The 26,407-nt window shown below is 42.6% G+C and overlaps 1 protein-coding gene and 2 pseudogenes across 4 annotated transcripts in view; 1 reads left to right on the top strand and 2 right to left on the bottom strand.

Moving 5' to 3' along the window:
- Malsu1 (mitochondrial assembly of ribosomal large subunit 1) overlaps positions 1-11,244 on the bottom strand; it is a 65,350-nt gene extending 54,106 nt beyond the window's left edge. For 2 of the 4 annotated variants that reach the window (XM_006506721.1, XM_006506722.3), the window contains exons 1-4: positions 10,936-11,239; positions 9,775-9,953; positions 2,113-2,194; positions 357-536 (exon numbers count right to left, since the gene is read on the bottom strand). In XM_006506721.1, coding sequence (XP_006506784.1) covers positions 357-536; positions 2,113-2,194; positions 9,775-9,953; positions 10,936-11,173 — 679 coding nt within the window. In that variant the 5' untranslated portion in view covers positions 11,174-11,239. Of the gene's footprint in view, positions 1-321; positions 537-2,112; positions 2,195-9,774; positions 9,954-10,935 lie in introns of those variants that run through there. The other 2 variants (NM_029353.1, XM_011241499.2) reach the window with 2 other exon arrangements.
- Positions 3,872-5,086, top strand: Gm7890 (predicted gene 7890; annotated as a pseudogene).
- Gm19253 (predicted gene, 19253) lies at positions 12,874-13,423 on the bottom strand (annotated as a pseudogene).

Genomic DNA, 26,407 nt, shown 5'->3' with positions numbered 1-26,407 from the left:
TTCTAAATATAAATATTGTACTTGTGCCACGTATTTATAGAAATGCTATCCTTATACCCTAGCACCCAGCCACTTACTATTGCCCTCAGACATATTTGGAAAAAAACTGGGGAAGGGAGGCAGGCTGATAGTCTAAATAGAGAACTTGAGTCAGTCACGGGGTCAGTGCTACCTGAGGCATCATGCTAGAATTTCAAGAATAAAGATAGGATGCTGAAAAACAGGGACTGAATTACTGGTTCTTGGTCTGTGAGCTACCAGCAAGAGTGTTCACGAGGTAGACAGGAACTTGTAGTGACCAAGCAGATGGCTCAGTCATATCAAAGGGAAGAATGGCATTAACTTTGTTTATTTACATTTGAACTCCACTGGAGTCAGGGATGAAGTGTCATCTTCCAGTCCAAGAATGAAGTCTTCAGGTAACGTCTCAGCTGCTATCTGAGCTAACTGGTCATCAAAAGAACGTAGAGTCCATAGTTTCTCTAATTCATAGGTTTCTCTGGTTTCTGGAAGCATCAAATGGATCACCATACTCCCTATTAGGAACATATAAAAATTACAATGAAGAAAATCCATTGCTTATATTTTTATCCTCACCTTCAACTTTTTAGAAGGGCAAATGGTAGAGCCCTTCCTGCAAAGCGATGCAGTGGCTTTGTCAGAACACCTGCCACTTAGCATGAAAATGAGGTCATCAAGTAGCATGGATCAATGATGGCTGTTAACTTTTTTTTTGTTTTTGTTTTGTTTTGTTTTTTCAGACAGGGTTTCTCTGTATAGCCCTGGCTATCCTGGAACTCAGTTTGTAGACCAGGCTGGCCTCGAACTCAGAAATCCGCCTGCCTCTGCCTCCCAAGTGCTGGGATTAAAGGCATGCGCCACCATGCCCGGCAATGGCGGTTAACTTTAATCCATGGGGATGCACGATGGGTCTGTCAGGTTCCTCTGGTCATACCCTGTGACATCTGTCTCCCAGGTTTCACTTTTCTGTACATCTTGTGAGCAAAGTTTTCAAAGTCAATAGTCCTACCAGAAAGGGCTTGCCTCCAAGACAGCTAAGTCCACAGCAACGCTTTACTGCCCACAGACATCTTTGTTGACTGGAGAGAGGAAAGTGACACTGCTAATCATCAGCATCCTGTTCTGCACTACACTAGATGCTCCCCAAGCACACAGCTTGTGACACGAATGTGACAACGCTCAGAAACCCTGCTTTACAGCCTTGCTGTCTCACAGCACAGCAAAAAAAGTGGGCCTGCTTGCTCCTACTTATGTGCCAGCTAGCCTGTGCTCTACCTTATGGGCTCTGAGGCTCAGAGAGCCAGCAGAGTTTACAGTACTGGTCACTACCATTGGCTGAAGAAGCACTATGTTTTTCCAAAATGGTCTTGTCTTCATGAAACTGGGATGACAACTTGTGAGCTGCTAAGTTTCATGCCAACTGAAAGGAGAAGTCCTCAACTGAGAAAATTGGGCTATAAGGAAGATTGGGCTATAAGGAAGCCAATAGGGCATTTTCTTAATTAGTGCCTAGTGGTCCTAGGCTATAAGATAGCAGGCTGAGCAAGCCATGAAGCAGCTCTTGCCTTCAGGTGCCTTCTTGTCCTAACTCCTTTCAATGATGAACTGTTATACGGAAGTGTATGAATAAGACAAAGCCTTCTCTCCCCAAGTTACTTTTGGTCATGGTGTTTCCCCACAGTAATCGTAACCCTATGAAAGCTTGCAAGTAGGCTAGACTCTCAGATGACTGCCGCCTGGTCCAGAGAAGACATGCAGCTGCTGTTTTCCCTTAGTAGTAACTATCTGGCTGGACAGTGTTCTGAAACTATGACATATTGATACGCCTTACTCATCTGTGTAGTCCTTACACACAAGGCATACAGTATGTGTTCTACCAAGAATATATTGTTCAGAGTTCTTTGGATACACAAAGTTTTCCCATGTGACTAATACTACCTGATATAATCAAATCAAACTTTTATTACATGAAACAAAATTCAAATATCTTACACTGATATGTACTCACCAATTTTATTTCTACTTTTTTGCAGCTGAAAACAAGGTATAAATAATGGGTATTCATTTGTAAACTGCACACTAGTAACTTACCAAAGTCCACACACAGCCAGTCGTCAGCGTCCTTCCCCTCGATCTTGACATACGGATCGCTTCTACATTTCAGGTGTTTATACTGAAAAACAGGTCATGCATTTAAAGAAGATAGGAGAGTCTCTGCTCCTACTCAGGGTCTAGGGACAGTTTTGTTAGACTAAACTTAAGGATAAATTCATTTCCCACAGCCATCCTCTGCCACATGATTCATAATTTAGAGAAAACAATTTCCTGCCCTAACCTTCTTTCTCCTTGGCTGCATTTCAAATGACCACCCACAGAATGGCAGCTTTTACAGGTTATATATTTGACAAGGAATTCATATGCAGAAAATACAACTCTTAACAACAAACAGATTTTTTAAAAAACAATGAATGTATAAATGAACAAACATTATCCCAAAGAATTTATAATACAGCCAACAAACCTAGTACTGACTTCATTACTATTAATGCAAGCCCAAACTATGGCATGCTGTCTCTCATACCCATGGATGGATTACATTACTAATAATGCAAGCCTAAACTATGGCATGCTGTCTCACACACATATGGATGCCCACTATCAGGAAAGCGAAGTGGGAATTCTCATCAGAATGTGGAAAAAGATTAACACTTCTAGTGAGAACAGAAATTGTAGTTTAATTAATTGAATATAGTTCTCTTAAAAGTTAAAAACTGCACACTGTACATTTTAGGCCTTTAGCTCTAGCTAGACCAGACAGCACCAGGTAACCAGGCCTTTTCGGCTTCTTGTGGTCCAAAGAATGCCAGCTGTCTAGGCCTCTAGCTTCTGAGGAACCAGGAATCGCTCAGCAACCAGGACTCCAAACTCAGCCGTCAGTGCAGCGGCTTTGGTTTCAGTGGTATCTAAGGTCAGTGTGGGTGTGGGGTTCTGACTTGTAAGATTCCAGGGGTCACTGCAGGATCCTGAGTATACTGCTATGCTCGCAGAGGTCTGAAGTTTGGTATCCTTTCTTTAGCAGTTCTGATCCACCTGCCTTAGAGCTTAGTATACAGCTCCACCCTTGGTCCTGCTGACACATACCCAAGACAGGATTACTTTAGCAACTCCATTTCTGCAATCAATACCAAGTTTTACTAATACATAGCTAAATTTCAGGCGGATATTTCTTTTAATGCTGCGACCCTTTAATACAGTTCCTTTTGTGATGACCCCAACCATAAAAGTATTTTCATTGGTACTTCATAACTGTAGTTTTGCTACTGTTATGAATCATTATGTAAATATCTGATTTCTGATGGCCTTAGGGTGACCCCTGTGAAAGAGTCATTGGACACCCCAAAGGGGTCACAACCCATAGGTGGAAAGCCACTGCTCAAGGAAGTTTCGGAAAACAAAATATCCAGCAGGCTCAGAAGAAGGGAAGTCAGTACAAACCTATTCCAACAGCTATGTTAAACACAATAAACCCAAAGGAAACATAAATTCACAACCTATACCTGCCCTCTAACTCCCATAAGAGAATCCAAAACTAGACAAAGCTGAAAGGCCTGAAAAAGAATTCTGAGTGGTTTTTTTTTTTCTTTTCTTTTTTCTTTCTTTCTTTTTTTTTTTTTGTAAAGAATCAATGACATAGAAAATTCAAACAAAGGATGTACAAACTAAGAAAATCTATGCAAGCATTTCATAAGGCAGTCTCCAAAGTGATGTTAAGTTACTAAATTGAAGGTGAAACTCTAAAATGTGGAGGAAAAAATTAGCAAGGAGATTGAAACATTGAAAAACAATCAAGACAGCCATTGCAATACATTGAGCTCCATAGAGACAGCACCAGGGCAAGCGCGAGCCAGACAGGCACTGAGCAACTCTGTGCCTCGCAGAGGAAAATCAACTAAACATGGGCAAAGGAGATCCTAAGAAGCCGAGAGGCAAAATGTCCTCATATGCATTCTTTGTGTAAATCTGCCGGGAGGAGCACAAGAAGCAGCACCCGGATGCTTCTGTCAACTTCTCAGAGCTCTCCAAGAAGTCCCCAGAGAGGTGGAAGACCATGTCTGCTAAAGAAAAAGGGGAAATTTGAAGATATGGCAAAGGCTGACAAGGCTGGTTATGAAAGAGAAATGAGAACCTACACCCCTCCAAAGGGGAGACCAAAAAGAAGTTCAAGGACCCCAATGCACCCAAGAGGCCTCTCTCAGCCTTCTTGTTCTGTTCTGAGTACCGCCCCCAAATCAAAGGTGAGCATCCTGGCTTATCCATTGGTGATGTTGCAAAGAAACTAGGAGAGATGTGGAACAACCCTGCAGCGGATGACAAGCAGCCCTAAGAGAAGAAGGCTGCCAAGCTGAAGGAGAAATACGAGAAGGATATTGCTGCCTCCAGAGCTAAAGGAAAACCTGATGCAGCAAAAAAGATGGGTGGTCAAGGCTGAAAAGAGCAAGAAAAAGAAGGAAGATGAGGATGAGGAAGAAGAGGAAGATGAAGAAGAAGATGATGAATAAGTTGGTTCTAGCAGTTTTTTTTCCTTGGCTATAAAGCATTTAACCCCCCCTGTACTCACTCCTTTTAAAGAAAAAACTTGAAATGTAAGGCTGTGTAAGATTTGTTTTTAAACTGTACAGTGTCCTTTCAGTATAGTTAACACACTACCGAATGTGTCTTTAGATGCCCTGTCCCGGTGGTATTTTCAATAGCCACTAACCTTGGCTGGTATAGTCTGGGGGTTGTAAATTGGCACAGAAATTTAAAGCAGGTTCTTGTGGTGCACAGCACAAATTAGTTATATATGGGAACAGTAGTTTGGCTTTTGGGTTTTTTTGTTTTTTGTTTTTTTTTCTTTTGGTTTTATTTTTCTCATCTTCAGTTGTCTCTGATGCAGCTTATATGAAGATAATTGTTGTTCGGTTAACTGAATACCACTCTGTAATTGCAAAAAAAAAAAAAAAAATTGCAGCTGTTTTGTTGACATTCTGAATGCTTCTAAGTAAATACAAGGTTTTTTTTATTAAAAAAAAAACAAAAGGAAAATGAAGGAAGGGAACTTGAAATGAAGGAGATGGTTAATCAAATGAAAAACACATGACATTATTAACAGATAAGGCTATGCAAGAGAACAATTCCACTGTGACCAAATGGGCTGAAAAGCAAGATTCATTAGTTCAACATATAAAAAATCAGTAAGTATATAAATAAACTTATATAAGGAAAGAAACCACATAATAATCATTTCAGTTGATGCTGAAAGGTTCAGCATGTCTTTGTGATAAAAGTTCTGGAGACTTTACAAATTGATGGAATATACCTCGAAATACTCAAGGCTCTACATACAACAATAAACTGGTAGTCAACATTAGGTTGAATGGAGATAAACAGTACTTCCTCTAAAATCAGAGCCAAGGATGCTTGCTTACTCAACTGCTTATGGAATACAGTACTGTAAGCCTTAGCTACAGAGATCAGATAAGAGAAAGAGAGGAAAGAGATAAAATAGGAAAGAAGTCAAACTAGGCCAGGCATGGTGGTACACACCTTTTTCTCCAGCTGGAGGTCAGGCAGAGACAGGCAGATATCTCTGAGAGGACAGCCTGGTCTACAAAGTTCCAGAGCTGCCAAGGCTACACACAGAAACACTGTCTTGAAAAACCAAAAAGTCAAATTATCTCAACTTGCAAATAAAGTGGGCATATAGCTTTAATCCCAGCACTCAAGAGATAGAAGTAGATGGATCTCTGTGAGTTCCAGGCCAGCCAGCTGAGACCTTATCTATAAATATAAGTAAAGAAATGGCAAACCAGCCCCTATTTGAAATGGCATTATTCTTTACATAAAAGACCCCAAAGTCTACTAAAAAACTTTTGAGCCTAATAAAAACGTCAAGGTTCAGAATGCAAAGTCAATCTGTGTAAGTATTTTTTAATTACCTTCGTGTGTGTGTGTGTGTGTGTGTGTGTGTGTGTACACAATACTCTGAGTAAGCAAATGGGAAAACATCACATTAAAAATAACTTTAAAAAATTAGATATTTAAGGATTGTGATGGTTTGTATATGATTAGCCCAGGGAATGGCACTAATTAGAAGGTGTGGCCCTGTCAGAGTAGGTGTGTCACTGTGGGTGTGGGCTATAATATAAGGCTCTCATCCTAGCTGCATGGAAGTGAGTATTCTGTTAGCAGACTTCAGATGAAGATTTACAACTCTCAGCTCCTCCTGCACCACGCCTGCCTGGATGCTGCCATGTTCCTGGCTTGATAATGGACTGAAGCTCTGAACCTGTAAGCCAGACCCAATTAGATGTCCTTATAAGAGTTGCCTTGGCCAGGTGGTGGTGGTACACACCTTTATTCCCAGCACTTGAGAGGCAGAGGCAGGCGGATTTCTGAGTTCGTGGCCAGCCTGGTCTACAGAGTGAGTTCCAGGACAGCCAGGGCTATACAGAGAAACACTGTCTTGAACTCCCCCCACCCCCCCCCAAAAAAAAAAAGAGTTGCCTTGGCCATGGGGTCTGTTCCTAGTAGTAAAACTCTAAAAGAAGGTTATATGAAGCCAAAGAGAAGGATCCCTACAACAGAAACTTCAAGACACTCAAAAGGACAGACTTTCCCTGCTCCTGGATTGGCAGATAGCATGAAAATGACTTTACTACCAGAATTAATTTACTGCTTTAATGCAATACCTATTGAAATTCCAGTGCTATACTTCACAGGGTTAGAAAAAAAAAATAGTGGAACAAGAAAATACTATGAACAGCCAAAGCAATCCTAAGGAGCAAGAGTGCTGCTGACCCTGAGTTACACTGAGGAGGGAATGGTGAAGACAGCCTAAGACAGCCTGGCATGGGTATACAAATCGACAAGTAGGGGCTGGACAGCTGGCCCTGTGGTTAAGAGCATGTATTCCTTTCAAAGGGCCTGGCTCAGTTCCCTGCACCCACATGGTGGCTCACAACCATCACTAACTCCAGTGCTAGGACATCAACCACCACCTTCTGACCTCCAAAGGGACCAGACACACAAGTGGTGCACATATATATATACAAGCAAGCAGAACACTCGTATACATAAAATTTAAAAATCTAAAACATAATAACTGAATAGATGTGCAGACCAGTGGGATAGTAGAAAACCCAGAACTAAAACTATGCTGTGCCTACTTAATTTTAAAGAAGAGAAAAACAGGTAAATGGCAGATTCAGCAAATGGTGCTGAAAACTGGACATCTATCATAGAAAAACTAGATTGGATTAATATCTTTCACCTTATTAAAAAAAAAAAAAAAAACCTCATGGATCCAGCCTTTAATTTAAAACATGAAGCACTAAAACTTACAGGAACTAGCCCCAAATATCAACGGATGAGACTACTTGGAAATAAAAGACTTTGAGTTTGGTTAATTTCACAGTGTGATGTTTATTATTCATAAGTTCTTTATAATAAATTTTAATTTAAAAGAGGTTAAAAACAGAATGACTGTATGAACCAAATATTCCACCTCTAGGTGCATATCCAAAGTTAAAAGCAATAGACAGTTCTACGGCCATATTTAAAGTAGCAATCACAACAGCCGAGAACTGGGCACAACCCAAGTGTCTATCAACGGGGAAATGGATAAATAAGAAGGTATATACATACAGCAGGGTGCTACTGGGCTGGGGGAGCTCTATGGCAGAGCACCAGCACTCATAGACCCTGGGCTCAATCCTCACCACTGAACAAGGAAAACCAAACACAGGTGAACCTTGGCAACACAATTTGAGTGATATACACTAGTCACAAAAGCTGAACGCTATATGATTCTATTCGGAAGATACTAAAAGTCAAATTCTTTCTTGCCCTTCTCATATAAACATTTTGTAAAAATAATTTGTACTTCTTTACTCTTGTGCAACTTCTCTGAAAACCCTATTTTTTTTAAATACTCAAAAGCCTTAAACCTTGGTAAATTTTCTCCCCCCCCCCCCCCCCAGTTACATCTGAGAGATTCTGCCTTACAACTCTGTCCATCTTTCTTAATCTTCCTGTCTCCAAATACTTCCTAAGAATGCTCCTCCACTTGACTGATGGTGGTGGCATATATCTTTAATCTCAGTACTCGAGAGGCCAAAGTAGGAGGACCTCTGAGTTCAAGACCAGCCTGGTCTGGTAATAAGAAGCAAGTTCCAGGACAGCCATGGCTAAAAAGAAAAACTCTGTCTCAGTAAAAAGAAAGAAAGAAAGAAAGAAAGAAAGAGAGAGAGAGAGAGAGAGAGAGGCCATTTCCTCCACTCTATCATATTGCACTAGGTTTGTTTTCGACCCATTTGTATTTTCAAGGCCTTGTCTAGGCATCCCCAGCTGTTCTTACCTGCCTTTTCTTTGACCAACTACTAACAGAGTGCCTATTCCCCTGTAGAAATGGTGCCACCATCTGCTGGATGCTGCTGGGCACACACTATTTTTTCCTGCTCTGAACCACATTCAATCCAATTAGAAAATGACCCCTCTTCCTTCTTCTGAGAGCCGTGAACTCACAGGGGAAGGACGACATATACTTCACTTTTACCTTCCCAATACTTCAGTGTTTGGGGAACACCTAGGCAGATGGGCCTGGGCTACATTAGCTGAACAAGGTAGACTAACGAAGCTAGAAAGCAGAGTCCTTCTGTTGGTTTCTGCTTTAAGTTTCTGCCGTGGATTCCTGACATGGCTTCTCTTAATGAAAGCCTATAACCTATAAGCTAAAAAAACAAAACACCATTCCTAAACTGCTTCCATCGTGGTTGTTACCACAGCAACAGGAAGCAAACTAGGACAAAAAACACTGTCCAGAACTTTTTGGAAATTATGGAAACTTATATGGCTGTTGAGTATGGTAGAAGTCAGCCACATGTGGAAATCAGGTGTCTGGAAGTGGCGAGTGTAGCTGAAGAACTGGGTTTCAGAGTCTGCTCACATTCGAATGGAGAGAAAGCTGAGCAGGTAAGAGACTTGCTGCTCTAGTAGAGGACCCAAGTTTGGCAGCCATATTTGGTGACTCATGTGCATATACTCACACAGAAACATACACATTCATATCATTTAAAATTGTTTGTTTGTTTGTTTGTTTTTGGAGACAGGGTTTTTCTGTGTAGCCCTGGCTGGCCTGGACTCACTCTGTAGACCAGGATGACCTCAAACTCAGAAATCTGCCTGCCTATACCACCCAAGAAGCTGGGATTAAAGATGTCCCACCACACCCACCTAATTCAAAATGATTTTAAGGGCTTGAGAGTTGACTCAGAGGTTAATAGCATGGGCTCAATTCCCAACAACTACACGGCAGCTCACAGCGCCCTTGAACTCCATTTCTAGGAAGACGACATGCTTTCCTCTGACTTTTGTGGACACTAGACATACACATGAAATAAAAAATAAAAATAAACCTCCAAATCTTTTAAATAATTTTTAAAGCCTTTCACTAGCTAGAGGCTATCACATAGGTGCTACTCTAGAACAGACTCCTAGTGTCTTCTGGCTTGTTTCATGTTATTAATTTTCCTTGTCACAAAAGACACGAATTAGAAATTATCTGGGCTCGACAGAGCTAAGTATTTGCTCCCAAATATTTTACTCTGAGAAACCATAAAAATCACTCTTGGGAATTCTAGAAAGTGGGCTTCCTCTGCAGCCTCTGTGTGTCACTCTCTAGGTAAAGGTTCACAACAAAGGAGAGCATCCTACCATCTTCACAAGGTAGTGGACCATAGCGTGTAAGTGTCGGGTGGAAGTCCCACTCCCAATCACAAAGTAGTCTGTGTATCTCATTTCTGGAGGAACCTGGATCACACAAATGTCTCTTGCATTTTCTTGCCTCAGAAGTGAAACCAGCATATCGATGTCAAACTTGGCACCAATGTGATCTGAAAATGCAGAAACGCTTGTGTCAGATGGCTGAGGAGAATACAGACCTACATTTGTCTACAGAAGCAGACTGACACGAAGTCTCCTGGAGACAGTGGAACTGCTCCCCCTACAAGTGTATTTATATCTAAAATGCTTTGGTGAACACTAGGCAGGAGGATCCCAGGTTCAATGTTAGGCTGAGCAACTCAGAAAGACAAGGTCTAAAGATTTTTTATTTTTAAACTAAAAGACTGAAGGTGTGCTTCAGTGGTGGCATGTACGTGGCCCTGGGTCCAACCCCTAATACCATCTCCATTCAAGACAAACTAAACCAACCAACCAAAAACCAGCTTAAAACTGAACCCGGACAACAGTTCCCTAAAGCACTGCTCAGCTTTCCTAGGTAGAAGGTTCAGATTACGGACACTGGATACTGCGATTACCAAACGGAAGCAGAAGCAAATGTCTTTCTATTTACTAGTACTGAAAGGAACAACACTCCACAAATGCAGAGATGCTACACAACAACCAGCGGCATGATTTGAGGGAGAGGACAATATCCTAGGGCACACGTTAAATCGAATCGCAGATTAAAAAGGTTACTTAACTATACTGTATGGTAGGCGGGTTCTCAAGACAATACCTGGTCCACAGCCTTCAACAGATATGAAGAAACGAGGCTGCTAGGACTAGTGCTACTAAGACCAACCAGTCCACCTGCTACGACCCTGGGCAGATCGTGAGACGGGGTGGATCCTGGGCTGTGAAGCCAAGAGCCGGATGTTGCCCGCTCTATGACTGGAATTTTGACGACAACACGCTACCTTAGCCTCCCTCTAGGACTCTCGGGTACGCAAAGCAAAGTTGGTGCCGACCACCTCCCAAATCCCTTCCAGCTCTGCGTCTGCGCGAATGGCTATTTCTCTTGCCCCCGAAGCGCACAGGAAAGCCCAGGGCCGCCTGGGTCAGGCCGGGCCACCAGGTGTCCTGCCCGCGTACCTGCGGGTCCGGGCTGCAGGCGAGCGTCGCCAGCGGTCCGCTCCTCGGGCTGAGGCCCATGGTGCAGGCCGCGCGTTAGGCTCGGGGTCAGGCAGGTCGCGGGCCTCGCGGGAAGCCATCGCTCTGCCAGCCGCGGAAGCCAGGGAACCGAAGCCATTGCGGGGCCGGCTCTCTGGAAGACCGCCCTGCGCCACAGCAGCGGCCATAAACGCCGCGCGGGCGACCAGCCCGGACCCATAGCTCTCGCCGCGACTTCTCTGGGGGGAGGTGGTGGAGCTTCCGGGCGGCTCCGGGATTCTACGTCACGAAGTGGGCGGGTCTGTAACCGGAAACGGTGATTTAGACGGATTGCCTGGGGAGTAGTTTAAGGAATGAGGAGGACCGTGTGGATGGTGGTGGCTTACGCTTTTACTTTCCGCACTTGGTAGGCCGAGGCAGATCTCTGAATTCAAGGCCAGCCTATTCTACAAAGTGAGTTCCAGGACACCCAGGGATACACAGACAAACCTTGTCTCTCTTTTTTAAAAAAAAGAAAGGAAAGGAAGGAAAAGGAAAAAAAAAAGTGAGCCCAGATAATCTTTATGGGGCTGGAGAAGATGGCTCTATGGTTAAGAGCACTATCTGCTCTTTCAGAGGTCCTGAGAATTGATTCCCAGCAACCACATGGTGGCTCACAACCACCTATAATAGGATCTGATGCCCTCTTCTGTCTTGTAGGCATACATAAATAAATACATCTTAAAAGGAATTAAAGGGTTCCTACCTCTCTCTCTCTCTTTCCTCTTCTTCTTTCTCCTTTCCTTTTCTCCTTCCCTCCCACTTTCTCCAGCCCCTTCAAACCCTCTCTAGCTCTCTCCTTTCTGTTTTTCCTCTCCCCCAAATATGCAGAAATTAACCCTGTCAGATAGGAATTAAGTATTTTTAGCCATTTCCCACTGTCCAAAAAACAAAAAAGCAAACAAACAAAAAACCCTAAATTCAAGAACTAGAAAGATGGCTGAGCAGTCAAAAGTACAGACTGAATTTAATTTCAATGGTATTAAATGCCCTCTTCAGATGAAGTGCACAAACATATTGTACAGACATATAAGTAGGCAAAACACCTGAACACATAAAATTAAAAACACAAAACAAAAATGAATCATACAAAAAAGAAGAAAAAAGTTTGAATGGCGGCATCAGGTATGGTTGATTGCTTTCAAATGAAAGATATGGGTCATTAAATGAAAATCTCAGTGCTGGGTTTGGGATACTATCATCCCTACATTATTGGTCAGGGCAGCTATGGGCCCACCTAAAAACAAGTGAGGCTATTTTGGTTGTCTCCCACAACTAGATGGTAAGACCATACATATTGGTGAAGACAACACTCCTTGTTTTCAAGCTGAAACTAATCTAAAACCTTCTTACCTGCTGCCCAGCTTTCATGGAGTCAGGAGGTGGCATGCAGGTCACTGGGGGAGAAAAGCCATCAGTGGACTTACCCTGAGTGATAATTCCAATGCCAGGCCAGATGCGCCCACTGAGTCAATAGTGCATGAGTTATGGGGTTAGCCAGCCAACCACCTTCTGATTAGATCTGAGCCCTGCCTCACAGGAGGGAATCCATGCCTAGCACTGTAACTCCGGTCAAAACAAAAAACCATGAACACCTATGCGCATAAAGATAGCACTAATTAAACTCAGTGGGCTATACAGAGAAAGGACATGAAGGAGGTGTTATAGCTTGCTAAAAGACCCTCACCCACAAAGAGCACAGAGACCACCATCGTTGCAAAACACATGTGGGATTTACTTATCCAACATGTTGGGGAACCCCCTCTCAGCACACAGGCTGGAGGAGAGATCCAGAACAAAGAAAGAACACACTTTTTATACTTTTGTAAGGGCCAGATATAGGGCACCAGGGTAGTTTGGCTTTTTTTTTTTTTTTTTTTTGCATTTAAAAATGTAGACTTTAATAAGTGTACAGGTCAGCTAGTGGGGCAGTTGACCAAGATACATAATGCAGGAGATACAAGTGACCACCTGGAGTTTCTATACTTCATTCTGCTTACAGAATATTTATTAAGGTTGTTTAATATATAACTTTTCATTTGACATTGTGGAAGTCCTTTATTGCAAAGCGAATCCTTCTGTCTGGTGATAAGCAGCAGCCACGACGATCACTCTGGACCCCCACGCTGGATAAACTCCATTTCCTTTTGAAATATAGGTTTCCTTCTGTATTTCTGAGGTAATGATTTTGTAATTTTTGCAGTGTCTGGTGGCCCCTGGTGCATTAGTAAATCGGGGGACGTACTTCCTTTAGAATGCTGCGAAATGACAGAGGAATGGGAGGGGAGTGCAGCAGACCCCAAAGCTTCTGAGGCACTGAGTTTAGGTTTGTCTCTTCTGTTAGGAAACTTTATTAATGGAGCATGTGGATTCACTACCTGCATGACCCTGGTGGCAGAAGCCATCTTGCTGCCCATCATGACCCCTGAGCTGTTTGACTTATTTTAATTGGTGTAGCCAATAACCTTTTTTAGACATTGGTTGGTTTGTGTAGGGTGACTCTTTATTTTGTCTGTCCTTGTGTTTTTAGTGTGAGTCGGGGCAGGGGAATTGCTACTCTTGTTTTTGACCGTTAAAACTATGATTCTATATTTGTTTAGTCAGCCAACTTTTTTATCTGGCTCTGTACTTGGCCTGCTAGTACAGTTTGGAAAGTTCTTTTGAAGGGGGAAGGTACAGGGTAGTCTTGAATTTATCTTGGATATTACAGAGGGAGGGGTGTTCAGGAAAGTGAAGGGGGAGATGTGGGAGTAGATACAATCAAGATACATTATATACATGAAATCCCACAAAGAACATCTACTATTCTGGATTCAAGTGGGACAAAGACAGTAAAGGCCTGATAGAGGACTGTTCTTGGGTCAGTCCATCACCTACAACCCTTGCATGAAGTTTCCACCAGTGGGCAGCAGTGTAGAGATCACCTCAGTAAGAACACTGGAGTGACCAGGGTCATATACTTAGGGGACAAGCTGAAGCAAGAGCCAAGTATCTGAGAAAAAAAGCTTCCTGAGCAGCCCCAGATACATAGTGGGACACCACCAAACACATAGTAAGGATCCCCCAGGTATTTGATACTATTAATCCTTTAAAGGAAAAAAAGGAACACCAAGCATTAATGTTGGGAGATATTTTATCAAATTCAAAATATTCACCAGGAGTGATGGTGCATGGCTCTAGTCCCACACTTGGGAGGCAGAGGTAGGTGGATTTCTGTGAGTTCAAGACAACCTGGTCTACATAGTAAGTTTAAGGTCAACCAAGGTTACATGTTAAAACCCTGTCACAAAATAAATAAGTGCAGAAGTAGCATATGTACCTGTGTGACCTACTCCAAAGACTTACAAATATTTACAATTGTTCTGTTACATAAGAAAAGGAAATGATTACAGATGAGGTTATCTTCTCTATCTTTGAGTTCCCGTCCCTTCTTCTTCAGTTCCATTTCCCCGTGGGTATGAAGTTGGTCTTTCTTGCCATGTTTGCCATCTGTCCTGCATTTCTACATGATCATCCCAGAGGTGTATTCTCACTTGTATTTGTTGTCAAGAATTATCTGCAAATGCTATAGAACTTTATGTGATCACAAGGAAATCAATATAGTTTACATTGCCAGCTGTAGAAACAGGCTCTGACAAATGGCATCATTAAGCAATTTCATTGTACAAATGTCAGACATAAACTAAGTTAAAACATTAGCAGGCAATACAGAGAAACCCTGTCTCAAAAACAAAACAAAACAAAACAAAACAAAACAAACAAACAAAAAAACCCATTACCAGGCATTGTAATCTTCTGAGACCAACATGCAGACCTCACTTTATCCCCATAGTCTCATAGAGAGCATTTACATGGTTTCCACGACAACTTGAACTTCTGATATCACATTGTCCGTTGTGTTATTTGTGTTCCTGCTTCATTCATCCTAGACTGTAAACATGTAGCAGTCAGGGAATGCATATCATGTTCCCTTTTGCATAAACAATATCACCTGTAAGACTTGCTCAGTAACATTCTCATTGGTCAGAGAACTATTCTGTAGAGCTTGACTATATAGTATTCTGCTATGAATTGGCTTCATGGGGAAGATATTTTGAGAATTCTGGAATTTTGGTTTCTTTAAGAAGCACAGAAATATTATAAGAAAGTGTTTTCATTTTAATCCCAGAAGGTATAGGGCTGTGAGGCTGCTTCAGACTGCCCGCAACAGCTGACCATGCTTTGCCTTGAGCTCTAGTGAAGGCATGGTTTTGCCATGGTTTTGTTCTGCGACTGTGTGATGTTTGGAACTTGAACTTCAGGGTACATAAATGCTAGTGCCCTGAGAGGCAGTGTGGGTGGGTGGTTGTTGGTCATTGGGGGGAGGGTTGGTTTATTAATAGTCATGTCAAAGAAGAAACAAAAAAGAAATTAGATTCACAGCTCTCTAGATCTCTCCCTGGTCCTTCTTTCTCTCCTATCTAGTGATAGGGGATGAAACTGGGGTTGGGGGATAAAGGGTGGGAAAAAGAACAACCCAAAAGGTAGCAAAGACTGACTACAAGCAACTCAGAAACAAGAAGAAATAAATTAGATTCAAAAATCTCTATTTCTCTCTCCCCTCTGTCCTTCTTTCTCTCCTATCTACTGATAGGGGGTCAAACAGTGGGATAAATGGTGGGAAAGAAGAATCCACAAAGTAGCAAAGCCAGCTACAGGAAGAAATGCTTCAGACTTAGGCATTTGTATAGAATCTATTAGAAAAACCCTAGGGCTGGAGAGATGGCTCAGCAGTTAAGAGCACTGACTGCTCTTTCAGAGAACCTGAGTTCAATTCCCAGCAACCACATGGTGGCTCACAACCATCTGTAATGGGATCTGATGCCCTCTTCTGGTGTGTCTGAAAAACAATGGCAGTGTACTCAAATACATAAAATAAATAAATAAATCTTAAAGTAAGAAGAAAGAAAGAAAGAAAGAAAGAAAGAAAGAGAGAAAGAAAGAGAGAAAGAAAGAAAAAGAAAGGAAGGAAGGAAGGAAGAAAGAAAGAAAGAAAGAAAGAAAGAAAGAAAGAAAGAAATCCCACCAAGTATACATTAACAAGTGACAGTATACCCAAAGGCGGACAGAACATATCAGTAGGTTGGAAGAAGGGTCTTTGCTTAGGATTTTTGCTTGTGCTGCCCAAGGCTAAAGAGTCCAGATAAGTGGGGTGATCTGTGGCTTGGAAGTTGTCCTAAAGCAAATTAGCAATCGGTCAACTTTGTTCCTGAAACCAGGGATGTTGTGGGTCAGCCACAGCACTGTGTTGTGTTGGGAAGAGTTGGGTCCTATAAAATACTGTTGTATGTTCCATAAGAAACATCACACTTTGACCACCAGCTGGTGAGCAGCAGGCTCAGGGACCTTGTTTCTTAGAAATATAAGCCAAGCGGTTAGGAGAACTGGCTGCTCTTTCAGAAATCTCGAGTTCAGTTTCCAGCAACCACATGATAGCTCACAGACGTCTAAAATGTGATCCCTCTTCTGGCAGGAAGGTATACATGCAGATAGAGGATTCACGTGCAAGACTCCCTCTCCCCTCTGGTATGGTAGATCATCTTTTGGGTATATGCCCAGGAGCAGTATAGCTGGGTCTTCAGGAAGAACTATTTCCAATTTTCTGAAAAACAGCCTGATTGTTTTCCAGAGTGGTTGCACAAGTTTGCAATCCCATCAGGAATGGAGGAGTGTTTTACTTTCTCTATCCTCACCAGCATGTGAGTTTTTTATCTTAGCCATTCTGATTCAGGTAAGGTTGAATTTCAGGGCTGTTTTGATTTGCAAGCCCCTGATGACTAAGGAGGTTGAGCATTTCTTTAAATGCTTTTAGGCTATTGCAAGATTCCTTTGTTGAGAATTCTCTTTTTAACACTGTATCCCATTTTTAAATTGGGTTATTTGGCTTTTTGAGTCTAACTTCTTGAGTTCTTTATATGTTTTGGATATTAGTCCTCTGTCAGATGTAGGGTTGGTAAAGATCTTTTCCCAATCTGTAAGCTGCCATTTTGTCCTATTGACATTGTCCTTTGCCTCACAGAAGTTTTTCAGTTTCATAAGGTCCCATTTATCAATTGTTGATATTACAGTTTGAGTCATTGGTGTTCTGTTCAGGAAATTCTCTCCTATACCAACGTGTTCAAGGCTATTTCCCAATTTCTCTTCTATGAGGTTTAATGTATCCAGTTTTATGTTGAGGTCCTTGATCTATTTGGACTTGAATTTTGTGCAGAGTGATAAATATAGATGGATTTGCATTTTTCTACATGCAGACCCTCCAGTTAGACCAGCACTATTGGTTGAAGATGCTTTCTTTTTTCCACTGTATGGTTTTGGCTTCTTTATCAAAAATCAAGTGTCCATAGATGTGTAGGTTTATTTCTGAATCTTTGATTCAGTTCCATTGATCAACTTGTCTGTTTCTGTACCAATACCATGAAGTTCTTCTCCCTCTTGCTCTCTAGTGCATCTTGAGGTCAGAGATGGTGATTCCTGCAGAAGTTCAGTCTTTGTTTTGGCTATGTTGGGTTTTTGTTTTTCCATATGAAGTTGAGAATTGCCCTTTCAAGGTCTGTAAAAAAATTGTTTTGGAATTTTGATAAGGATTGTATTCAATATGTACATTGCTTTTGGTAAGATGGTCATTCTTACTATGTTAATCCTACCTATCCATGAGCATGGGAGATCTTTCCATCTTCTGACATTTTTTCAATTTATTTCTTCACAGGTTTGAAAATTTTGTCTTACAGATATTTCACTTGCTTGGTTAGAGTTACACCAAAATATTTTATACTATTTTTGGCTGTTGTGAAGCGTGGTGTTTCCCTAATTTCTTTCTCTGCCTGTTTATCATTTGTATAAAGAAAGGCTACTGATTTATTTGAGTTAATTTTATATTCAGCCATTTTGCTGAAGTTGCTTATCAACTATAGGAGTTCTCTGGTAGAATTTTTGGGGTAGCTTAAGTATACTATCATATCATCTGCAAATAGTGATACCTTGACTTCTTCCTTTCCAATTTGTATCCCCTTAATATCCTTTTGTTGTTTTATTGCTCTAGCTAGAACTTCAAGTACTATATTGAATAAATAGGGAGAGAGAGTGGCAGCCTTGTCTCACACCTGATTTTAGTGGGATTGCTTCAAGTTTCTCTCCATTTAATTTGATGTTGGCTATTGGCTTGCTGTGTATTGCTTTTATAATATCTCGGTCTGTGCCTTGAATTCCTGATCGCTCCAAGACTTTTAACATGAAGGGGTGTTGGATTTTGTCAAAGTCTTTTTCAGCATCTAATGAGATAATCATGTGGGTTTTTTCCTTTCAGTTTGTTTACATAGCGGATTGGGTTGATTTTCATTTATTGAATCATTTCTAAATCCCTGGCATGAAGCCTACCTGATCGTGGTGAATGATTGTCTTAGTAAGGGTTTTACTGCTGTGAACAGACACCATGACCAAGGCAAGTCTTATAAAAACAACATTTAATTGGGGCTGGCTTACAGGTTCAGAGGTTAAGTCCATTATCATCAAGGTGGGAGAATGGCAGTATCCAGACAGGCATGGCGCAGGCAGAGCTGAGAGTTTTACATCTTCATCCAAAGGCTGCTAGTGGAAGACTCACTTCCAGGCAACCAGGGTGAGGATCTTAAACCCACGCCCACAGTGACATACCTATTCCAACAAGGCCACACCTCCAAATGGTGCCACTCCCTGGCCCAAGAATATACAAACCATCACAATGATGTTTTTAATGTGTGCTTGGATTTGGTTTGCAAGAATTTTATTGAATTATTTTTTAATTTTAAGAATTTTTATTTATTTATTGAATTACTTTTATATTTTAAGAATTATTTTTGCTTCAGTGTTTATAAGTGAGATTGGTCTGAGGTTCTCTTTCTTTGATTGTGGCCTCATAGAATGAATTAGGTAGTGTTTCTTCTGTTTCTATTTTGTGGAATAATTTGAGGAGTATTGATTTTAACTTTTCTTTGAAAGTCTGGTAGAATTTTGCATTAAAACCATCTGGTTCTGAGCTTTTTTGTTTGGGAGACTTTTTAAAATTAATTAATGTATTTTTTTTTTAAAGATTTATTTATTATATGTAAGTACACTGTAGCTGTCTTCAGACACTCCAGAAGAGGGAGTCAGATCTCGTTACGGATGGTTGTGAGCCACCATGTGGTTGCTGGGATTTGAACTCCGGACCTTCGGAAGAGCAGTCGGGTGCTCTTACCCACTGAGCCATCTCACCAGCCCCTAATTAATGTATTTTTATTAGATATTTTCTTTATATACATTTCAAATGCTATCCTGAAAGTTCCCTATACCCTCCCTCTGCCCTGCCCCCCTACCCACCCACTCCCGCTTAACAAACTTCAACTAACAGTAACCAAACAGCCAACCAACTAACTACCCAACAACCACAGCTACCCCAACCCACAGGGCTCTCGCATTTATAAACCCTCTCAAAAGTCAGAATTCCAGACATCACATAGTCACAGAAACTATCTACAGCTGGCAAACTTGCGCCCCTGCCAGAGCACAAGGCATATCATAGTCAACTGCTGTGTACAGTCTGAAGCAGCTCCATATCCCATATCTAGGAATAAAATGAAAACATATTCTTATAGTATTTCTTTGGGTTTTTTTTTATTTTTATTAGATATTTTCTTCATTTACATTTCAAATGCTATCCCAAAAGTCCCCTATACCCTCCCCCCCCCCCGCATCCCCCTCCTCCCGCTCTGCTCCCCAACCCACCCACTCCCGCTTCCTGGCCCTGGCATTCCCCCGTACTGGGACATATGATCTTTGCAAGACCAAGGGCCTCTCCTCTCACTGATGGCTGACTAGGCCATCCTCTGCTACATATGCAACACAGCTCTGGGGGTACTGGTTAGTTCATAGTGTTGTTCCTCCTATAGGGTTGCAGACCCCTTCAGCCCTTGGGTACTTTCTCTAGCTCCTCCATTGGGGGCCCTGTGTTCCATCCAATAGATGACTGAGAGCATCCATTTTTGTATTTGCCAGGCACTGGCATAGCCTCACAAGAGACAGCTATATCAGGGTCCTTTCAGCAAAATCTTGCTGGCACATGCAATAGTGTCTGGGTTAGGTGGTTGTTTACAGGATGAATCCCTGGGTGGGGCTGTTGGTTTTGTTTTGTTTTTGTTTTTGTTTAAAAAACAAAAACAAAACCAAAATCCCAAAATTGACAGTACACACCAGAACCTCACACACAGAAGGTTCTCCTTTGGGGGAGGTACTTCTACAATCTCTTTGTAACCACTTTTTTAAACCAAAGTGCAAGCTCCATTCCCCACACTTGCCTTGGGCACAGCATTCCCTGATCTTTTAGAGTCATTGCTTGCCCTGAGTTAGATCTCTACCTGCCTACAGGCAATATTTCAACACTAGCTGTTCATTATGACTTGGTAGCAAGAACTTTACTATTTGATGCCAAAGGCAATAACAACAGGGTACCAGGAAAAAAAAATTCAGTCTAGTTCTGAGGACAAAACTACAGCACAGGGAAGCACAGGGAAGGAACAGTCAGCAGACGTTCACTGACAGTGGCTTTGACCTGTACGAGTACAGAGAAGAGCTGAAGCAATGACGAGATGCTGTGACCATCTCCAGGACTCTGAGCTTCCTTTTTCATGGCATGCCACTCTGCCGACTATCTATCTCCCTGTCCCCAGGAGGTGGCTAGTTCTGTAAAGGCTTCCTCTCTCCGCTCTAGGCTGCCTGGCTCACTTTTCTTAGCCAGTATAACCCATACTACCCACTGTCCAACATCTGGAAGCAGCTGTTCCTCAGGTTCCCAGTAGTGAGTCCTAAGGCATGATTTATGATAAAGACATCTAGCTTTCTTCCCTGTCCTTACTACTCACTTCCTTCTTTTCTTTTTTCCTTTTCTCCCCTCTTTCTCTCCCCTCCTTCCCTCCTTCTTTCTTTTTCTGACAATGGTTCACATAGTCAAGGCTGACCGTCAACTCCCTATGTAGTAGAGCATGGCCCTCCTCTACTAACCCTGATCCTCCTGCCTCTGTCTCCCAAGTGCTGAGGTTTCAGGAGTAGAGCACACAACGCTGGCTGGGAATCGCTCCCTGTGTGTGCTGTCTATCCGTCTTTTAGGGTTGTTGCAATAGAGGACTACAGACTTAGTGGCTTATAGAACAGAACTACTGTGCTTCTAGTTATGGAGGCCAGAAACCTAAGGTCCAGGTGGTGTCAAGTTGGCTTCTGGTGGTGCCTCTCTTGTAGATGGCCACCTTTTAACCTGTTCTCACTTGGTGTTTTCCTCTTCTTGGAAGGACATCAGCCATTGCAGATCCTGTCTTTTTGAGATCTCATACAATCCTAATTAGCTCCTCAAAGCTTCCACATTTAAATCCACGGATGTCTTGGGACACATAATTCAGATCATGGCAGCTGTGATTGTCGGATGCTCCTTGAATTATGATGGAACATAGACCAAATAAACTACATTTAAATAAAACTCAATTGTAAATTAAACATAGAGTAAGTTTAAAAAATGGGATGGGTTTAATACACCTTATTTACCCAGCATCCTAGCTAAACACCCGCACTACAGAGGGCTGGTGTTTTCCCTTATGATTGTTTGGGAAATTCCATGGCCACTACCCAGAATCAGGGAAAATATTATGTACCCCAAAATCTACCCTGCGGAGGAGGGGATTGAAATTAAAGGTCTGATTTCTAGTTTCTACTGTATTTTTACTAATATTTTGAAATAATAAATTATGCAAAAATAATTATTACACAAGAAAATCTGAGCATTAACTGGATGTTTTATTAGAACAAAATGACTGCTAATGAAAGAAAATAAAACTTGAAATCTATGATTCATGTAATTTATGTCAAATAGCCCAAAGAGTTGATTGTGAGCTTTGAAACCTGGGGCTGAGAACAGAACAGGCCAGGACATGCTCGGGCAGGCCCGTGTTAAGACATTCCTGAGGCTGCTTGGCCATAAAGATAAAGAGAATGACATGCTGGACTGGCCCGGCGGCTCCCTATCTCCCGCCCTTCTGACCTAAGTTAAATGTTATCTGCATGTACAGTCTGCTGATGTTTAAATGGACCAGTCATGTCAAACCCCCAGCCCCAGCCCCAGCCCCTTTTCTATAAAACCCCCTAGCTTCCAAGCCTCGTGGTCGAATCCACTGTCTCCTGCGGGAGATATGTTTTGACCCGGAGCTCCGCCATTAAACTACCTCGTGTATTTACATCAAGACGGTCTGTTTGTTCCTGATTCTTGGGTGCACGCCGAATCGGGAGTTGAGTGGGGGTTTCCCCACTAGGTTCTTTCACTAACTACTTTATATGTGATGAGATAATTGTATATTTTGTTAAAAGGTCTTAGTTTTATAGAAAAGTAAACTGAAATATTTTTTAGATAAAATGCTATAACTTCTGGAATTTTCTTTAGATATTAAAGTGAATAGGGCCACCAGAGCTCAGTAGGTAAATGCACTCTCTGTGACCTGGGATTGATCCCTGAAAGTAAAGGTGGTAGAGAGAACCAATTCCATAATGCTGCCTTCTATTCTCCACATGTGCAATATGTACCCCAGAAGTACACACACACACAAACACACACAAACACATACAAACACACACACAAACACATACACACACAAGCACACACAAACACATACACACACAAGCACACACAAACACATACACACATACACAAATACATACACATACACACACAAATACATGCACACACATACACAAGGTTAATCAATAGATTTAATAAATTAAATTGACTAAAGAGATCAATTAGATAGGGTTAGCCATAAATTGAATAATGATTTGAATTTACATTATGGATTTTGTTTGTTTGTATTTGTATTTGTTTTTAACTTTTAGCGCTATAATTTTCATCTCTAAAAGTTCTTCGGGGGAAGCCCCCATGCCACGATGCTTCTTTCATTATGTTAGCAGTCTGTCAGTTTCTTTCAACTTCCTCTTCCTAAATGTATGAGGTAGGCTCAACTTTATTTTCAAATTCTAAGGCTTGCTATAATTCCCAGGCTGGCCTTGAACTCTTGAGCTCTGCCCTGCCTTGCCCTGCCCCGCCCCACCCTGCCTCAGTCTCTTGGGCTGGGTCTATGCCACCATGCTCAGATGAGACATGCTTTATGCCCATTATCTGCTGCAGTAGTTGCCAGCCTGCTTCTCTTGGCTCATTCATAAAGGATTATTTGTCATGTGTTCAGTGAGTTGCTTTTAATTGTGAGCCCATGTTCTTGAGGTTTTATCTGTGGCTTGGCATTCCTGCAGAGAGAGTTCACACGGCTTCTGCCAGGCAGGCAGACAGATGCATCCAGAACTACTTTAAACATGATGTTTAGCTCTTATTTTTTTGTGTTAACCTATGTTCATTTTAAAAACTTATTTGTGTTTACATGTTTGTATAAATGTTCACCCCATATCCATTGAGTGCCCTTAGAGTCCAGAGCAGGATGCCAGGCTCCTTGGAGCTGGAGTTCCAGGAGGTAGTTGTGAACTTCCTGACATGGGAACTGAACTTGGGTTTCCTGGTGGAACAGTTGGCACTCTTAAACAGCAAAACCACCTCTCCAGTCCCTGTAAATTCTTGTTTTGAGATCACAGGTTAGGAATTCTAGACCCTGTAGGCCCCAGCATATGCCCTGCTTCCAAGTGGGTCTCTCTGCTGCCTGTGTGTGGGTTTTCTCTGTTTCATTCCAGGTTATTAATAAGGATCCTGGCTTTATTCAGGAGAATCATTTTGGCAGTGTTGGGCTCATGGGGCTTCTTGCATTCTGTCCAGGCTTCCTCATTTACTGATCTTCAACCCAAAGACTGACTGAGTCTCTCTCTCTCTCTCTCTCTCTCTCTCTCTGTGTGTGTGTGTGTGTGTGTGTGTTTTGACTGAATGTACATATGTGTACCACAGAGGCCAGAAGAGGGCTGGGACTAGAGTTACAGGCAGTTGTGAGCTGCCATGTGGGTGCTGGGAATCGAACCCCATTCCTTGAACTGGAAGAGCAGCCAGTGCTCTTAACTACTGTGCCATTTCTGCAGTCCCAAAAATTGAGTCTTGGCATCCACACTTGAAGGCCCCCAGGTTGTCTGTTTATTTGCCCCTCCTGAGAAAACTCTGGCTCAGTGCTGGTTTTCTCCTGTTGTCTTTTGGGGGTGGGGGTAGGGTCATGAAAGAATCCTCTTTTAGTTTCCTGCCAGCTCAATCAAGTGTTGAAAGCTGGTGAGTCCTTATTCAGATTCCTCCTGACAGGATTCTTAGGTGCTGGAGAAGTGACTGCCTTGCAGAAGAACCCAGTTTGGTTCCCAGCACCCACGTCAGGCAGCTGACAACTGCCTGTAACTCCAGTTCTAGGGGGATCTGCTGCTCTCTGGCCCTCTGAGCAGTCTCTCTCTCTCTCTCTCTCTCTCTCTCTCACACACACACACACACACACACACATACACAGAGAGAATGGGAGGGGGAGAGGGAGAGAGAGGAGAGAAGAGAAGCATTGACTTGAAGTTTTCTGAAAAATTCTTGTTTTCCTAATAGTTTGGATCTGAGAACTACTCTAGGTCACAGATAGGCAGGCTGTCAGTAAAGGGTCAGGCAGCAAATACAGGTGTTGAAGGCTCCTGTGTCAGAGCTACCCAGCTGTGCTGCTGTAATGGCTGAGCAGCAGCTGAGAGCACATAAATGAAATGTGGCTGTCCAGGCACTGAGGTATGTCTACTTGGAGGCGAAGGGAGGAAGAGAGGAAACTATTGAGCCACTAAGCCCTGGAGTTTAGGGCCTAGGTAACATAGTGAGATCTTGTCTGGTGGTGGACGAGGATGGGGGGAGGAGGGGGAGAAGGAGGGGAAGGAGGTGGGAGGAGGGAGAGAGAAATGGTGGAAAAGAGGAGGGCGAGCAGGGGAGGAAGAGGAGAGAGAGAATAGTAGATCTTTACTTACGCATACTGAACTCTGCATTTCAGATAACTGTTTTGTATCATTTGGGATGGCTCTGCTTCCCCTCCCTGCTTTCTTTGCTTATTTTTCTTTCTGTGCTGGGATGGAACCCAACTATGACTCTTCATTTTTTTCCCCTAGCCATTTAGAAGTATAAAAACTATACGTTGCTTATGGGCAGAAGCATGGCTTTGGCAGGGGAACTGAAATCTGCCTGACGTGGAGTATATTAGCTTCCTAGCGGCTCTGTGGAAAAACGGTTAACTTTGTCTCCATTTTCCACAGAAGAGCGTCAGAACCTGAAGACTCAGAAGTGGCCTCCCTGTCCTCTCCATCATTTGACAGATGAGGGGCAGAGAGGGAGACAGGCTCTGGGCATCTTGCTAGCGACAGCATGATGACACAGGCTGTCCCATTCTAGCCCTGTCTACTTTCCTACACTCGTTCAGTTCCAAGCCAGAGTTTACCGTTGTCTCCACAACCACAGAAACCTCCTGCCACAAAAGCTAAGCCCTGGAGTTTAGGGCTAGCCTAGGTAACACAGTGAGATCTTGTCTGGTGGGGGGAGGGGGGTGGAGCTCAGCAACAGCTCTTGTCTTTTCAGGAAAGCAGAATTTGTTTCACGCATACACTCAAAGTAAAGACTGGACTCAAGGGCTGATATTTGTGTTGGCATCCGTGTAGCTGTATTGAACAGCATGATTGCATTGGTAGTATAAGGGCAGTTTGGTTTGTAGATGACGTTGTGAGATGCCTGGGGAAGTTAGGCACAGACTGAAAACTGGCTAAGTACTAAAGCCATGCAAGTGCAAAGGGCCTGCCCGAGTTACTGTTCTACCTCTGTGCAGAGACACCACGACCAAAGACACACTTATAAAAGAAAACATTTCATTAGGGGCTTGCTTACCGTTTCAGACGGTTAGCCCATATTCATCGTGGCAGGAAGCATGGTGGCAGGCTGGCGTGGGATGGAGAGCTTACATCCTTACCCACAGGCAGGCAGGCAAAAAGAGCAAGACTGGGCCTGGCAATGAACCCCTCCCCCAGCAACACACCTCTCCCAACAAAGGCACACCTCCTAACTCTTCTCAAACCAACTGGGGACCAAGCACTTAAATATATAAATCTGTGGGGCCATTCTCATTCAAACCACCACAGGGCCCATAGGAGAGCTCTGATTCCTTGTAGAATCTTAAGGATAAAGGGGATGGCTATTGACTACAAACAGAAGTTGCCCTTGCAGGTGAAGCTGAGGCCAGTGGGTGGGCCAGAACCCAGGTCAGTGAAGTCACAGCAGTGACCACATGAGCAGTGGCTTACTGTGCTGGTCTGGAATCCCAGCTCCACAAACTCAGTTTTGTGTCTCTTATTATCTCTTCGTTCTCTCCTAGACCCAGAACCACCCTAGCATTCAATAAAAGATGAT

The sequence above is a fragment of the Mus musculus genome, chromosome 6 (genome assembly GCF_000001635.26).
Source record: "Mus musculus strain C57BL/6J chromosome 6, GRCm38.p6 C57BL/6J".
NCBI lineage: Eukaryota > Metazoa > Chordata > Mammalia > Rodentia > Muridae > Mus > Mus musculus.
The sequence above is the reverse complement of the archived record's forward strand: the minus strand, read 5'-3'. Positions and strand labels throughout refer to the sequence as shown.